At 40.0% G+C, this 16,739-nt stretch overlaps 1 protein-coding gene across 1 annotated transcript in view; it reads right to left on the bottom strand.

The window, feature by feature from the left end:
- Positions 1 to 819: 819 nt before the first annotated feature.
- Positions 820 to 16,739, bottom strand: part of Pde3a (phosphodiesterase 3A) — a 247,770-nt gene continuing 231,850 nt past the window's right edge. The window contains exons 15-16 of the mRNA XM_021165315.2: positions 16,372 to 16,630; positions 820 to 9,709 (exon numbers count right to left, since the gene is read on the bottom strand). Of these exons, the coding sequence (XP_021020974.1) occupies positions 9,468 to 9,709; positions 16,372 to 16,630 (501 nt within the window). The 3' untranslated portion in view covers positions 820 to 9,467. The remainder of the gene's footprint in view (positions 9,710 to 16,371; positions 16,631 to 16,739) is intronic.

The following is a 16,739-nucleotide window of genomic DNA, read 5'->3' as shown; positions in this document are numbered from 1 at the left end:
AACCCAAATTTCCTCCTACCAGAGGTCAAGCTCAAGTCTTCAAAGATCTCCAGTAGGGAAAAAAAATAGCTAACTTAAAAACACTGTAAAGGAGTCATTCTGCTCTACAGCAAGGAGTCATTCTACTCTACAGCATTAGCCGTGAACATGAACCAAGGTCCGCCTAACCACATTCAGCAATCCACACAGCCAGATCAGCTTAACAAGACTTCAACATGGGCAGAGATCAGTAGTAGATATAAGCCAGAGGGATGGCAAAAGGAACATTCAGCTCCCGCACTTTAAACAGCAAGGCTGAGGCTTCAGATCTATTGTAAAATGCAGCAAGTTTTCTTCTCACATAGGAGTTACTGTTTTCATTAGGTTCTCATCTCCACAACCCAAGCTCCACATCATGAAAAGCAGATGCAGTGGTCATCTGCAGAACCACTGGAATCATGGATATACACATCTCTTCTGTACTGCTATCCGAGCAGTGGCTGAAGTGACCCCTTTTTTCCCCTAGCTTAGTTCTCAAGTTCAATAAGATGTATTCAGCATCCTCCCTTATGCTAGGGATTTTATCTTTTCCTTACAAAGTCAGCGTCTCACTGTAGGAAGTTGGCACTTTATAATGTATCAGTGGAGTTTAAAATACAACTTAAGATGGGATGAGATGGGATGGCCATTGATTTATTTTATGGTAATAGGCATTACTGAAACAATTTGCATGTATGTACACATGCATACTGCTAGTGGGAGAGGGAAAGGTTATAGAGAGAGACTCCATTAGTCCAAGATAAATGGGTAGAATGAGGATGTGTGTTTCTTTTTGGGAGAAGATTAGTGTGGGGTGAGAAGAAAAAGAACCTCACAAATAACAGGCTTGGGAATTGGGGTGGAATTTCATAAGTAATGGCAAAATTAATACTTGTGGATTAAAATGTCAATTCTTCTGGCCAAAACTGCATGCTAGACTTGCTTCTGAGGTCTCTGTGAGCTAAAGGAAACACTCAAAAGTTTAGCCTAATTCAAGCTATTCTATTGGCAAAAACAGAACAAACCCCTATATTTCAACATATGAATAATTATAATACTCCAAGATGTGTAGCCAAAGTCTCCATATTACTATGGGGTTATTTATAGTATAAACAAAAATACCTTATTTCATATTATTCTGAATCTGAATGCTTGAAGTTGGATATTTGGGTTTGATGATATTTGATTACGGAAAGAATACAGCTTAGAGGTTAAAAGTTAGAGGATGACAATGACTAAGAATTCAATATCAACAGAGATAGGAACATTGCCATGGAAATTCAACCCCACCCAGGACCTCGGGAACATATAAGATAGTTATAGTGGATATTTTACTAAAGAGCCCAGAGGGCTCGGGATATATAAATAACTATATCAAACATGATACCACAGAATCACTTTTATATTACATACCATCTTCATATTGTAACATACATATTGATCATCTATGACACAATTTTAGTAATTTTGACTATGTATGTAAATATATAAACCAAGAGGCACTTCCAATAATTCTGGCAAAAATGGAGTATTAATATACTTTCTAAGCTAAAAAATAAACAATAAAAATAAATATAACTTGTCTAATTTTCTTTCTATACAAATCCTATTTTTACAAAATTTTTATCACCCAGTAAGTATGCCACTTAACAAATACTTACATTAGAATAATACTAAATATTGCTACATATATCAAGTGCAAGATACAAGTAACAAGACCAAATTGTCTTAAATTGTAAAATAATCATTTAAGATCCAAATTTTCATGTTTCTAAAAATGGGTAAATTTGGCAAAGATACTCATTAATGAACATATTCAAGCTCAGTGTGGTAAGAAAAGCATTATTAATAATTGTCATTTACAAATGACACCTCTACCACGATCACTTCAGTTGACAGTTATTTGAAAATAATGGGTATTTTAGGAACACCAAATTATATCTACCCCATACCCTTCTGGGTTATAAATATCATTACACAGAGTTGAATATTTAGAATTTCTATTTAGAGAACCACTCAATGCACTTTTTTTTCCTTTTCACAAAGAAGCAATAAGGATCAAATCAACTGTTCAATCAGGAATCAGAATGCATTTTCGACGAGGACAAAAAAAAAAAAAAAAAATCCAGTTGACCATGTCAACCCAAACCAAACTCAATGGTGTCAAATTAAAGTTCCTTACATCATTACAGAATGACAAAGAGAATACCCCCCCCATTTTATATTGAGAGCTCACAATATATGCAAAAGCACCAATTTTCATTTTGTGGTTAGCATGATAAAAATCTCTAGGAAGGAGTTCAAGGGATGCATGTATTCAGACATATTTATTTCCAGTGCATGTTAGCTGACAGATCAGCTTTACTGGTACAAAAAAATTAGGGTATACGTTCTACTGTGAGAATATATGCAGAATACTGACACTCATAGATGCAAAAAACAAGCAAATATAGTATGCTAAAAATCTCATGCAAATATTTTACAGAGGATTTAAAATGAGAGATTCGTGAATATATATTAAAAGTCATTCGAACCCCCTTTAGCATATAATATATAGATATGTTAGGACTATTTCTTAATGGAAATAACAGTATAGCTCTTGAGTATGTATATAAATAATTAAAATGAAATATATGATATAATAAAGGTTTTCTGAATTAGCAAAAGAACCAATTGAAAATATTAAAAGAGAAGTAACTGGACCCCTATTTCACCAACAAGTTATATACAAAGAAGACAATTTAAAACAGTTATTATTGATTTCACATTTGTGTCCAAATATTTTGCTATATAAAGGAAATGTAATTACCATAGAAATTCCTTCTCATCAGCACCAGCTCAGAGCACTAGTGATTCACATTCAGCAGTGAGAAGAAGTGCTTTTTATGTTAAATTAGGTCCAGGCAGTACCATGGACCTACAAGGTCATTTCACTCCAGAGCCAACAACTGAGCTGGTTTGTGAGAAGGCTGGACAGGTGTGCATCAGAGTTTTATGTCATCTTCAGTTTTGCTTTTCTCTCTTTGTACCACAGGTTTCATTGTGGAAATGGAGTTGGGGAGATTTGGACCCTGGGATTAAAACTTCCTTCCCTCTCTTCCAACAGAAGAGCATTTCTGATTACACTGTCTTTGCTAATATTGACTCACGGAAAGATAATTGGTGAGAAATACTCCATTTTTAAGCCAAAGTTTCTTTTGTTGTTTTTCTCTGATGTTTTTTGTTGTTGTTGTTGTTTTTCTATTTATAAGAATTGAGAATTTCCTGCAATAGTTTCTTTCAGTTGAAAGAACCATGTTGGATATAACTGGAAATTTAAAGTATCAAGGCTTTACAACAGTTTTTTGTTGCTTTTCTATATAGGAATTTCATAGTCTACCCTACTGTTATGACAGATGAACACAGTGGGGTGGCTAACCCAAGGTCAAGCCTTTAATTGTGAAAGCCAAAAATTAATAATGTTTCATGTTCTTACTGTGGAAGAACTTGAGTTTTTAACTCTATTAGAATTCAGAAAATAAAAATCTATGATAATAGATCAAATATCATTTTTAAATGTCTGATGATAATCTACTAGTTGATATCACCCTATGCATTGGGGTAGCTCAAAGGAACTAAGCTGTAGGCAATGTATCACTTAAAATGTATGATGATAAGCAACTGAAGCACTCCTGCTGGTGATTAGGGTAACTCACAGGGACTAAGCTATAGACAATGTATCATCTATTGTGATAACTCTCTGGATGGTGCCTCCCTGTGCACTGGGGTAACTCGTAGGAACTTAGATTGCAATTTGGGCACTTACATTCTTTGGTATTTTTTGGTACAAATTTATTTTATGCAGATGGGTGTTTTGCCTGAAGAGATATCTGTGTACCACACATATGCAGTGTCCAAGGAGGTCAGAAGATGGTGTCAGATCCCCTGGAACTGGTGTTACAGGCTATGTGAGCTGCCCTGAGGACACTTAAGTTCTTCATGTACTTTATTAAATGTATACTTACTGATTCCCTTATAAATCATTTTCTGCTGGGCGTGGTGGCACACGCCTTTAATCCCAGCACTCGGGAGGCAGAGGCAGGTGGATTTCTGAGTTCGAGGCCAGCTTGGTCTACAAAATGAGTTCCAGGACAGCCAGGGCTATACAGAGAGACCCTGTCTCACAAAAAAACAAAAAACAAAAAACAAAAAAAAAGTCATTTTCCCCTGAAGAGCACTAGAAAAACATTAAATTTTACCAAACTACGGGCATTGTGATACCAAGAAGCAGTACTTTTGGGGGTTAATTTTAATCCCTATCCCCCAAAATCCAAGAGAATGGTGGGTGGTTCAAGAAATAAAATCAAATTGAAGTACTTCTGTCAGTAATGACACACAAGACTTAGCATTACTTCTTGTTAGCTTTCATGATTAAAGAGCCACTTCTTAATGCAAACCAACAAGTCTGGATTAAACATGGCCCCAGTGAACATTTATCTATTAGAGGAAGGGTGTTTTCCCCTCTGTGTTCCACACCAGTTTGAGGGGGAGGCATACACCTAAGATGCCAGCACATGATGCTAAGAAATGTCAGATAAGTTTAGAGCCTTCAGCCCAGCACAAAAACACACAGTCTATGTACTTATGGTCTTTTGTAGGTTAAAAACTCAAGGATCAACATTATGCTTTGAAGGAGCAGATTAGGTCCCACCAACTACATTTTTGCATCTGCAGACATATTTAAAGTATCCACACAGAGAAGGTCAAATATCTTAGTCACAACATCACATCAGTTGTTAGGGTTAATTTACTAGATGATCATAAAGCCAATTACTAGGCAAGGCAAAACACAGTATTAGGTAGTATAGGAAATAAGAACATTTTAGCCCATGCAAAGCATAAGGTAGCAACAGAGTTTATTGATATCCACCTTGTATAATGTATACTAGTATGTTCTTATTCTTATTATGGTTCCCTCATGTGAGGCATAAAAATACTCACCAAAAGCACAATAAACCATCTAGACTGAAGTGTATGGTTTAGTTTAGTAAGGGCTAATAACAATCCACTTCTAATTTAGTTTTCAATGAATACTGGGGCATTTACTGGAGGATGAATTAACATGATATAAATTTGGGGTCCAGGACCCCAAACTGATGGATTACAGCTTAATTAGACATTCTAAGATGAATTTAATTCTGAAGTCTCTTCTACTTGAAATGGTGAATTGTTTTATCTATCTTCAGTTTTAATATGTTTGGATAGATTTTTGAACATGTTGCTATCAGAAAATTCATGATTTCCCTTTACAAATTCATGAAGAAATGAGTGACCTAGAACAAGGGTCATGTAATATTTCATTGCTCAGGGGGCAAGATAATGCAAGAAAATGACTTCAGTTTCAAAGCACATGGTTATTGTGTTATTTAGTTGTCTCGGGTTGAACTACTAATATGCAAATTTTTGCTCTCACCCACACCACAGCACACCTAAAGAGTAGAGTATTGATTTAGTCTGTGGAAGGCTATAGAACCCCGTTGCAGTGGCCTTCAGCCAATTGTAAAGGCAATTAAATTGCTAATGACAGAAAAATCAAGGGAGGCATCCAATGAGATTCAGGATTATAGAGAAGGCTAAGCCGCTGCTCTTTATGCTTCCAAGACCCTAAGGAAGATCAATGGAGGTGCCTGCCTCATGGAGGCACCAAGAGTGTGTTCTCAAGCAGGACAGTCAGAAATTCCAGATTATCCTCAAGCAGGACAGACAGAAATTGCAGATTCTTCTTTTCCTATTGGTCAGGAGTTGTTCACCACACAAACACTCCACTTTTATAAAGAAGTCATTTCAAGCTTTAGACTTTATTTACAATGATAATTTTCATATTTTTATTACTTAGAAAATAATTTATACTTTTCCATCATTTAACAAACAAAGGGTAGGCCTGAGTCTCACGCCTTTTGCACAGCTTTTACCTTCAAGAAAGTTCTCTGGGAAAGAAAGGCCAGAGGACACAGGGAAATTGCAAATATCTACAGCTACCAAACAGTCTGCAGGGCATTCGCTTCCTTCTTCTCCGCTTTCTTTCCTGGAACTGCAATGTGTAATGCTTGTTCTGGAGTAAAACCCAAACAGAACAGGGTGCAACGATAGAGGAAGGCAGATGCTTTTTCAAACAGGAGGCAATTCTCTTAATGCCAGGAAATGACAATATACTGACTACTGAGTGCATGTCCTACTGAGAACAAAACCAGGTCTTACATAAACGAGTACATTTTTTTTTCTTACAGTTAAGTAAAACAGGAAAAAGGGTTCTCTCTACTAAGGAAATGCTACTCAAAAGGTCAGCCGGCTTCGATCACCATAAAGACATTCAATTATTATGTTGAAAATACCATGGATAACATGCAGAACACACTTAGGCTTTTACTCCACAGAGAGCAGCTGGTTCCCAATTTCTCCTACCACTGACATGTTATGGCTATCTATAAAACTATCTTTTCCCTAAGTGGGTAGAGACCCCTCCACTGGGAGACCTGAGTTTATCAAATGGCACCTGTATAGGCTCATATAAAACTGTAGTAAATCACATCAAACACATTGGCACCACAGGAAGTTAACTCTGAAGTTGGAGGTGAATACAGTAATATTGCTGTCACCAAGAAGGTGGACAACGTCATTCATGGAAAATACTTTTGATGTCATTTGATACGCTTTGAGAATTATTAGGTGGCTCTTTAGGTCACACACTTGGTGGGTTCCCACCCTTCCATTCAGTTTGTTGCGTTTTGGGTTGAGAAGAACAACAACTTGTTTTTTTGAGGAAAAAAAAAATCAATCTGCCTGGATGAATGAGCACAATTCTAGAACAGATAGTTTCTAAGGCTCTGCGCATTATCTGTTACTTCAGTTTGCTGAGATCCTCATGATGTAACCAGCCTGACTCTTACTCAGACTCTGCAGCTTTGTTCAGACTTCCAATATAAACACTCACAATGGATAGGCCCATGCCCTCACTCCATGCCTAGCTTGTTTGACTCCTCATATTTATGTTGCAGACACGCGTCCACTTGAACACGTGGATGAGCTACTGAGTGACAGGTAGATGAGTGTAAGTGCTTTGTCTATCATTCCTATTGCAGGGCAAGAGTTACATTTATTTGCCTCCACTGAAGAAGGATTCTTGCTTCGGAGTAGATTTACAAACAGAGACACATGGCCACCGTAAAAAAAGAAAAAAATTATTCAGGATCTGCTAACTGCTGAAGCCCTGGCACTAACTCAGAAATGCATAGAAACACATTCTAATTGTTTGGGTGAGGCCCGAATCCTTCCAATCCTCTTTGCATTGTCCTCTGAACTAGAAAAACAAAATCTGCCCTGAAATACTTGATTTTTTATTTCATTATTTTGTCTATTAGGGGAAAAAATGCTGTGAAATACAAGAAAATGTTGCTTTTGAAGGGAAGGATACATAATCCATGTTTGGGAGACAAAGGGATTTTTAATGTAAATAATCAAGGATGTGAAAAGGTAGAAATCTATGCACAGGTCTCAGAGGCTATGACTAGGAGTCTGTGAACATAGCACTGAACCAGAAACTACAAGCAACAGAGTTTAGGAGAAATACTAACAATTTGCTTAAGAAAGGCTTTCATCAGACAGGGAAAGACTTCAAATTAATTGAGTTAGCAAAAGATGCTATCTTTTCAATGCCTTAATTTAACAGCAATCAACTGTATCAGATCATGAATCAAACTTGAGTAGGCAGATGGCTGGTAACTCTCAAACTGCGCAATAAACCATCACCCAGCTACTGTGCTTGGAGAAAGCTACAATGTATAAAAACGGTGATTAAAATATAACTATAAAATGTTTCCCTTTCCCCTTTTTTTCTTTAAAAAAAGTTTTCTATCTACAGAAACAACAACAACAACAAAACTTTATATTTACATCATGGTAACTAGTCATGACATACGTAATAATATCCAATAAAATATTGAAAGTGAGTATCAACTTTTTAAATAGAGGTTTGGCTCACAGCATAAACAAGTGTAGAAAACAAACAAAATAACACAAATAGCTTCCAATAGTCTATCCTTAAAGAATAACACCCCACCCATCTTCCTTTCAAAAAGGGGCATGACCATGGACCAGGCTGCAAAACCACGCTATGCTTTCACACAGTGTATGGAAGACCACAACAGGGAGGTCAGAGCTAACAATCTTCAACAGTTGCCAAGGAGCAGCTTTCCCCAGGCCAACTTCCAAACCCTAAGTTGACATTTTGCCTTCATCCCTTTGTCACAGCACCCATGGTGAGTTTGTTGACTTTCTTCTTTATTACAACATATCTTGCATCAAATTGAGAAGACATAGGGTATCATTGCTATAGATACTTTACCAGGACTTTCCCAGTGCCCTGTTAACTCTTACCTGATGGAGAGCTCCCTCTAGCTCCTCTTGGGTATCCACCAGTAAAGAACACCATCCCCTTCCATGCTAATTGATCCTAGATGAGTGAGTGACATGCGCCCCTTATACATTCATTAAGCCAGGGTAGACCAGAAAGCCTTAGACTTCTGAGTGTGAGGCTGGTGGTAGAGTGCCCCCAAGTGGCAGGTAGCAGTGGTACCAATCATATGGCCCATATGGCCCAGATAAGCCCTCCCTCTGCTAAGGAACCTTCTTAGAAGCTAAAAGGGGGGCTGCCATTCATTCAAAGACACTGCAGAAAGGATTTCCCTCTGTGTGTTCACATGGACTTCATCACCTGCTACAGCTATTCTAGGAATAACTAAAGTCATAAACATCTCCCTTTTCTCATGCACACAGATGTACAAGACCACCTCTCTCTCTCTCTCTCTCTCTCTCTCTCTCTCTCTCTCTCTCTCNCNCACACACACACACACACACACACACACAGACACACACACACAGTTGGCAGTATGCATTAGAATTCCAACCATGTTCTGAAATGTTCACCCCTCAGCAGGGAGAACAAAAGGTGCCCAGTCTGGAGCCTACATCTGTTTCCTCTCTAAGCTGCACATTTCCTCATGAGTTCCTTGTCCTTTATGATTTTCTATGTCACAGTGAACTCTATATATCTTAATATGACTGTTACTACCTTGTGGAGTCAGGCATCCTAGCTCTCAGTGTGCATGTGTGTATGCGTGAATACGAGTCTTACATGAGCCTATGTGGGAATTTATACACACACATATAATTTCTTTCTTATAAAACAATCTTTAGACGCTGGTGTCGCAAAGTGAAAAAGCCTCTTTGAGCTAGAGTCTTCAGCGCTGTCCCTCACTGTAAAAATAAACACACAAAATGTGAAGAATTCCCCCAAACACTTTAGCCATTTGCCAATCTTCTGATAATCTACAGTGTTGTGTCTAAGTGTGCTGGCTTAGAAAACGTCTGAGACGAGTCATTCTGTCTGCAACAACAGCTCGCTCTACCCATGGTCACAGGTCTGGCTGTGGAACCAGGGTCTCCTCTGCTCTTGGCTTCCCCTTCTCTTCCTCTTCCTCCTTGATAGCCTGGATCTGCTCTGAGGGATGCTGCAGAGGGATCTGGTCCAGGGACTGGTTCTCTGTGCCTGATAAACACTGTTCCTCTTCAATCACTTTCTTCCACATCATGTGGTTCTGCAGAAGGTGCTGAGTTATTTGGCAGTAGATTCTCCTTCTTTTGAAACTTTTCTTTCCTGAAAAATATAAATCATCAGACCTACTTGTGAGCTACCTATATGAAGGTTATTGTTTTTCACATTATAAATAGAAATTAAATGTCAAAGAGACATCTATCTCTCTGTCTTTCTGTTTGTCTATCTCAGTTGCTTTAGTGCAGTTTTCAAGAATGGGAGAGAGAAGGAACATGACAATTAGCTATTACCGAGGGATAAATGTTAATAATATTTCATAGTTAGTAATATCCATACTAGGTTCTACTTGTATTTTTTTTGTTACGACTATTTGGGGTGTGTGTCGTATAAGTACACCTGTATATGTGGGTGTGCCTGTAGGGAGACCAGAGGTTTGCATCACAAGCCTTTCAGAGTTCAGAATGCTAACCCTTATATCATGAACCCCCACAACACAAGCCTTTCCCTGTCACTTTCTACCTCCATCCCCATTGAACTTGGAGCTTGCTAATGGCTATGGGATGTGCCAAGTGTGCTAGATCTTTTGAGGCCCACATACAGACACCTTTGTAGAAGGGCTAGTGAGTATTTAGCCAGTTTAATGATAAGAGGAGTCAGAAATTCCTTGCACAAGAGAATAAAATCTATTGTTAAAATTGCAGAAAAGAAGAATTCAATTGAATTATTTTGAATTATTTTTGAACCACATAGAAACAAAAATATTAAATTCAATAAATGCTGGGAGACAGTAACATAGGCACAGAGTGATAAGACAGAATTTAAATTCTTTTTTACTGTAGTTATCATTTGTTCATGAGGTAAATTCATCAATCAATATTGGCCAATTGGCAAGCACTTTCATGGTTTTATGTACTTTAAACAAAGATCGATTAGCCTCGGAGTTTTCTTTCAAGGTGCTCATACTTCGTGCATGCAGGAGACAGAAACTGAGGAAGGATGCTGTTTTCGGGAAGAAGTAGCACTTGTGACAGTCAGCAGTATGGTTAGTGGTAATTTTCAACTTCAAAGAACCTTGAATCACCTGGAAGATTGGCCTTTGGGCATTTCTACAGCGGTGGGTGGGGTGGGACGCCTCACCCACTATGGGCGGCACCATTCCCTAGGTAGGGGTCTTGGAATGCATATGAGAGGAGACAGTGAGTGGCGCACTAGCATGCAAGCAGTGACTCATCGTTCTCTAGTTCCTGGCTCTGGATGCAATGTGACCAGCTCTCTATAGATCTTGACACTGTGACTTTCTCACAGTGATGAGATGTAACCTGGAACTGTGAGATAACACAGTGTTTCTCCCTGAGTCATTTTGGTCAGAGTATTTTATAACAGCAATAAAAATGTAACCAAAGGCAATGGTGGTGCACGCCTTCAATCCCAGCACTTGGGAGGCAGAGGCAAGCAGATTTCTGAGTTCGAGGCCAGCCTGGTCTACAGAGTAAGTTCCAGGACAGCCAGGGCTATACAGAGAAACCCTGTCTCGAAAAACCAAAAAAAAAAAAAAAATGTAACCAAGACACTATTGCTCTTAGCTTGACTGAATTGTAAGCACAGGACGCACCCTAACTCCTACCTCCAGATCCTGATCTCCCTCCTCTCAGAACTTTTACTTTAGAAAGCTTCTGATTGGAAATCAGTTCTCTGATCCTTTGCAATATAGATAAATGTTTTAGCCTGGGGACCATCCCTTTGCAAGGTGATCATAGAGAAAAAAATGACGATGTGACCATATATCCAATGTTTACATTAGATCTATAATTCTTTACTCCTAAAATGCTGTTAGAAATCTAATGTTAAATGGCCTTAAGGAAAGAAAAGAGCATGAAAAGATGCATGGAAGGAAGAAGTTGCTGCCCATTCTCCATTACCAGGAAAGGAGGGAAGGAGGGAGGGATGGAGAAAGGGAAGGAGGGAGGGAGGGAGGGAGGGGAGATGGATGGTGGAATGTGGCCCTAGCTGGCCAAGAGCTTCTAGGTGATTTTCTGTTCTCAACCACCCATTTCTTAGTCTCTGTGCTGAGCTTATAAATGCTAAGCCTCACCACCACCATCTTGTCCCATATTGGATTCTGGGATCAGTCTTAGGCAGGGAGCTTTTATGTGCTAGGTTCTTTTAATTAGTTTATTTGATAAAGGTGGCCTAGCTTGGCTCAAGCCAGAGCACAGGCAATAACTCTGACAAGCTACTTCCTCAAAACAACAACAACAACATCACTTAAATAGGTCATGGCTAATATTGCTAACTTGACAAGACCTAGGACCAGCAAAAGAGGCAAACCTCTGGGCGTGTCAGTGAGGGAGCTTCCAGATTAGGTTGAGGTAGGAAAAATCCCTCCTAACTATGGATGATACCATCCTGTGGGTGGGGTCCCAGACTGAATAAAAAGGAGGAAGCTGGCAGGTTGGTGTCCTTGAGTTGATTTTTGTTAAGCACTTTTTGAGGGGATGGGGGCAGGGAGAAAAGTAACACAATATCCTACCTCAATAGAGAAAGTACACACAATATCCTACCTCAGTAGAGAAAGTACACACAATATCCTACCTCAGTAAAGAAAGTAACACAATATCCTACCTCAGTAAAGAAAGTACACACAATATTCTACCTCAGTAGAGAAAGTACACACAATATACTACCTCAATAGAGAAAGTACACACAATATCCTTCCTCAGTAGAGAAAGTACACACAATATCCTACCTCAGTCAAGAAAGTAACACAATATCCTACCTCAGTAGAGAAAGTACACACAATATCCTACCTCAGTAGAGAAAGTATAGGAGCATACTTTACTTTTAAAACTAAAGGAAAATTATTTTCCTGGCCAAGCCCTCTACTCCAGTTTTGTTGTAACTGTCATGAATATAAATGACTTGTTTGCATGTGTGCGTGTGTATGGAAGCCCATGTGAGTGCCTGTGTACCACCTGTGGGCAGAGCCTGAAAAAGCAAGAAGAGGGCACTGAATTTCCTGAAACTTGGGTTACAAACAGTGCTTGCATTGTGGGTGCTGGGAACTGATCTTCGCAAGAACCTTAAATGGCATTTTTCTAGCTCCAGAATAGACTTTTCACTCAGAAGTTGGTTTGAATCACAGTAGTAGGAAACCCTAGACTGCTAACAGTGTGAGCACATTTTCAGGGAAGAAGATAACAAAAGCTCCATTTCCCCATTTTACCCTTTCGGGGCAGGCCCCAGGAGAGCAGCTGTTCTCTTAGATGGCTGTTAAACATTAGCAATAAACCTCTCTGGAATTATGCTGAACCAAGTGACGTATGTAGAAGAAAGTTTGTACCAAATACATTTGTGTAGATTAGAATCTGCAGGTGGTCTGAAGCGAGCCAGTGCTGGGAGCCAAATTATTCAGCACTGGAACCTTTTGAAAGGAGAACAAAGCGCCTTTCGTGGCGCAGACCCCAAGCACAGCTTAGTACTTCATTAGAAACCTCTTAGCTCGCCCCAGGAACCTTTCAGATTTAATTATGAGGTGGGATAAAAGCCCCCGCCCTCTGGACAACACACTGCAGCATTTTATTCTGTTTCCAGGGAGACCTCCAAGTTTTACAAACTGCACAACTCACTCACCAGTGTCTATTTAATATTCCCCACCCCCACCGCCACCTCCCCACCCCCGAAATCTAAGAACAGGCTAAATCAAAGTAAACATCTCGGCCATTATGAATTCTGTAATGAAAATTACAAAGACTTCAAAAGCAAAGGAGTAAAAAATGAAGAAACCTGGGTGCCTTCACTGATTCTACCACCATGTCATGTTGCTTATGGTTGGCTGTCAATCTTATTTTCTCGTTTATTAAAATGAGGAAGTGCCTCACTAAATGTTACGACTCTATTCTCTGGCTAGTGTTTAAGTCTGCTAATATCACTCCACTTTTATCATTTTGGAGGCCACAAAGGTGCTTCAGTGTCAGAATTGTAAGGAGCTCAAGAAATGGACCCGTGGGTAAAGTGCTTTCTGCGCCAGCACAAGGACCTCAGCTTGATCTCCAGCATCCATGTGAAAGGATGAGCACACATCTTGCAACATGCCTCCGCAATCACAGATCTGGGGAGGTGGAAGCAGGTGGGTCCCTGGAGCTCACTGGCTACCAAGCCTAGCCAAATAAATGAACTTCAAGTTCACAAGGAAAACCCTACCTTAAAAAACTATAAGGGGACATTAACCCCTGGCCTCCACATGCACCTGTACCTTCATGCACACACATGTTCCCATACATATGCATGCATGCATATACACACAAACATGTACACAAACAGATCATACTTTTAAAGCTACAGTATCTGATTGTTGTGGCAGAGATGTTTTAAATTTCAGTGTATGGGGGCTAGTTAATTACTGAAAGCCATGTGTAACTGAATCCATAGAACTCTCAATGGATGCTCTACTAGACTTGACTAAAACAGAAAGAGCAAGGGAACAACCTATCAGTGTGGAGGTTAACATGCTAGTCCAGTGTTTGGACAAAGCATTCCCTACTCAAGCTTAGATGAGCAAGCTATGCCTGCTAAATAATGGTCTTAGAATAAATCCTTCAATTCCCCATGCCTGGATATGTACACTACTAATGTCTTTGAATTTAAATGGCAATCCATCAAGACTCTCATCAGAGGCTCAGTTGACAAACCTCTTTTATTATATTCCAGGGGAGAACTGTCTCTTCATAAGCATAGCAGCAGGCTGACTGCTTGAATTGGAAATAAAGCAAGAGAGAAAAACTAAAAGATGAATAAATAACTCTTGAATCTCCAAATCTCAGGCTCTAGGTCTGAATCCCCAAATCAATAATTTCCTTTTATAAACATCAGAGAAATAGATTGGCAATAGAGTATCAGAGAGAAACCAAATTTTCATTTCCCCTGATTCAACTCAAAAGCTAATAGACTGGGGAGTGGCTCAGTGGGTAAGCCCTTGCTGTGCCTTGGATCCATCATCCACTTAAAGCTGATTTTGTACCACAGCATCTATATTCTCAGTGTTCCTATCAATTGCAGGAGGTGGAGAGAGAAGAAACTGTGGAAGCTCACCAGCCACCTAGCCTGCCTTAGGCATCCATAAAAAGAGACTGTGTTAAACAAAAGTCTAATGCCATTTCAGGGGTTGTAGGTTTTACCAATTGTATTATTAGTCACTGTGTTTTGTTGTAAGGGATCCAGGGTAGTGTACCTAAAGGCATGATGGGCTCTTAGTTTTATAGTCACTTGAGTCACTTGGATTACTGGTTGTATGATAGGCCCAAAGCCAGTTATCAGATGCAATGGTGCATTGGTGGGTTGTCATTATTAGCTTGCTATAACTCAGGATCACTGGAGATGAAAGTTCGGCTGAGGAACTGTAGCTCAAGTTGGCCCGTGGGCTGGCCTGTGAAGGAAGGATGCTCTTGACTGTTAACTCAAGTGGGAGGAAACATCCTTGTCGTGAGTGGCTTCATCTCACGGGCTAGCCCTGAATTGTGAGGGAACACAGTGAGCAAGCCAGGCTCCTTCTGCTTCTCTCTGCTCTTACTGTGGATGCTATGTGATCACAGGCTTCAAGTGCCTGCCATTGTGACTCAACTATGAATCAAACTTTCTTCCCCTACGTGGCTTCTTGTCAGTGTATCTGCTACAGCTACAGGAATGAAACTGTGACAGACAGACAGACAGACTTTCATTGCCACACCTCTGACACTACCCTAAAGAAGTCATAGTCATCAATCGTTCAGATAAGTCCGACAGTCAAAGCAATGCCCCCATCTCTACCCCAACCCACCCAAACCTTCCCCCACACAACATAGCTAGACTGTGAGTTGAGTCATGAACTTCTGCTCACAACACCTCTGCTTCTTATCTCAGTGGAAAAGGCCAAGTTCCCACTGTGACCTACAGAGCTCTATCTCCCACCCTACCAACAGGCTCTGTGTGGCTTCTCCCATGACTACTCTCCTTATCCTCTGCTTCAGGCACCCCCACTCCCCAACATCCACTGCAGAATCTTGAAACTGCTGTCTTCTCATTGTCTCAAAATCAATTTCCACATAGACTACAATGGAACACCCCCTCGTTCTTTATGGGTCTTTTAAACAGACTAAGTTTCTCTTTCCCCCTTGGTAAGTTATTTTAAAAATCTCTGCAATATTTTATATCTCCTCAAAAATAAGACAAACCAACAAAGAACCAATCTCCAAATAAAATAAATCCATGGTATCCATCACTACCTAGAATATTATGGAGGTCCTGCTTTGTCTTGCTGTGTATCTGCTGCTCCACTAGAATGTACACTGAAAAGGACAAGGATGGACTTCCTTCCTTCCCCACATGTCTACCAGGAAGAAAGCCCAGGCACTGAGGATGTGTGCAGTGAGCAGTTGTTGAGTAAAACACTAAATTCTTCTTATGTCTTATCCTCCCCAATGGCCACGAAAAAACGCCAACGATTGGTCCATATGGTAACCCAGATTCTACATCATTAAGGAATTCTGAAGCTAGTTGTCCACTCTATTTCATGGTGGAAGCATCTGTATACATGATATCTGGATGTCATAAATCCCATCTCCTGCTGTCTCCATCATGATACCAGAGAAGGTAGCTTTGCAGTGCCTAAGCTGCCAAAGGACAGCTGGACATAAAGGACGTGATTTGTGAGAAGCTTATGTAACATCTCTCTAACTCTATGGCAGGAAACCAGCCCTGCAAAATCTCATCAGATTGGTTTCAAAGCTTACGGGGAGCTATACTGCTTTCACAGGCTTCTTCCTCGTGTGGTGTTTCAGCCTCTTCCTCCTCTTCTTCCGGGTCATCGGTGTCTCCGGAATCATCATTGTCATCTACCCATTTTCCTGGCATGAGACCCGCAGAGTCATAGGAGTGGCAGAGAGGACCCACGATGTGTGAGATAAAGGATTCCTGAAGATTGGCCAGCTGCGGGGCAGAGCGGTCCATAAAGGGACTTATGGGCAAACCGAGGCTGGCTTCTTCATCGCCCTAGAAATAGAGAGATTCACAAAGGTAAGTGACAGAGGAGCATAATGTGAGGCAAGTCAGCATTCTCCTGGCATCTGACATGTGGGTATGCTGTAATCCAGACAGTCAC

The sequence above is a fragment of the Mus caroli genome, chromosome 6, assembly GCF_900094665.2.
Source record: "Mus caroli chromosome 6, CAROLI_EIJ_v1.1, whole genome shotgun sequence".
Classification (NCBI taxonomy): domain Eukaryota; kingdom Metazoa; phylum Chordata; class Mammalia; order Rodentia; family Muridae; genus Mus; species Mus caroli.
Note: the sequence above shows the minus strand (reverse complement) of the source record. Positions and strands in the feature narration are given on the sequence as shown.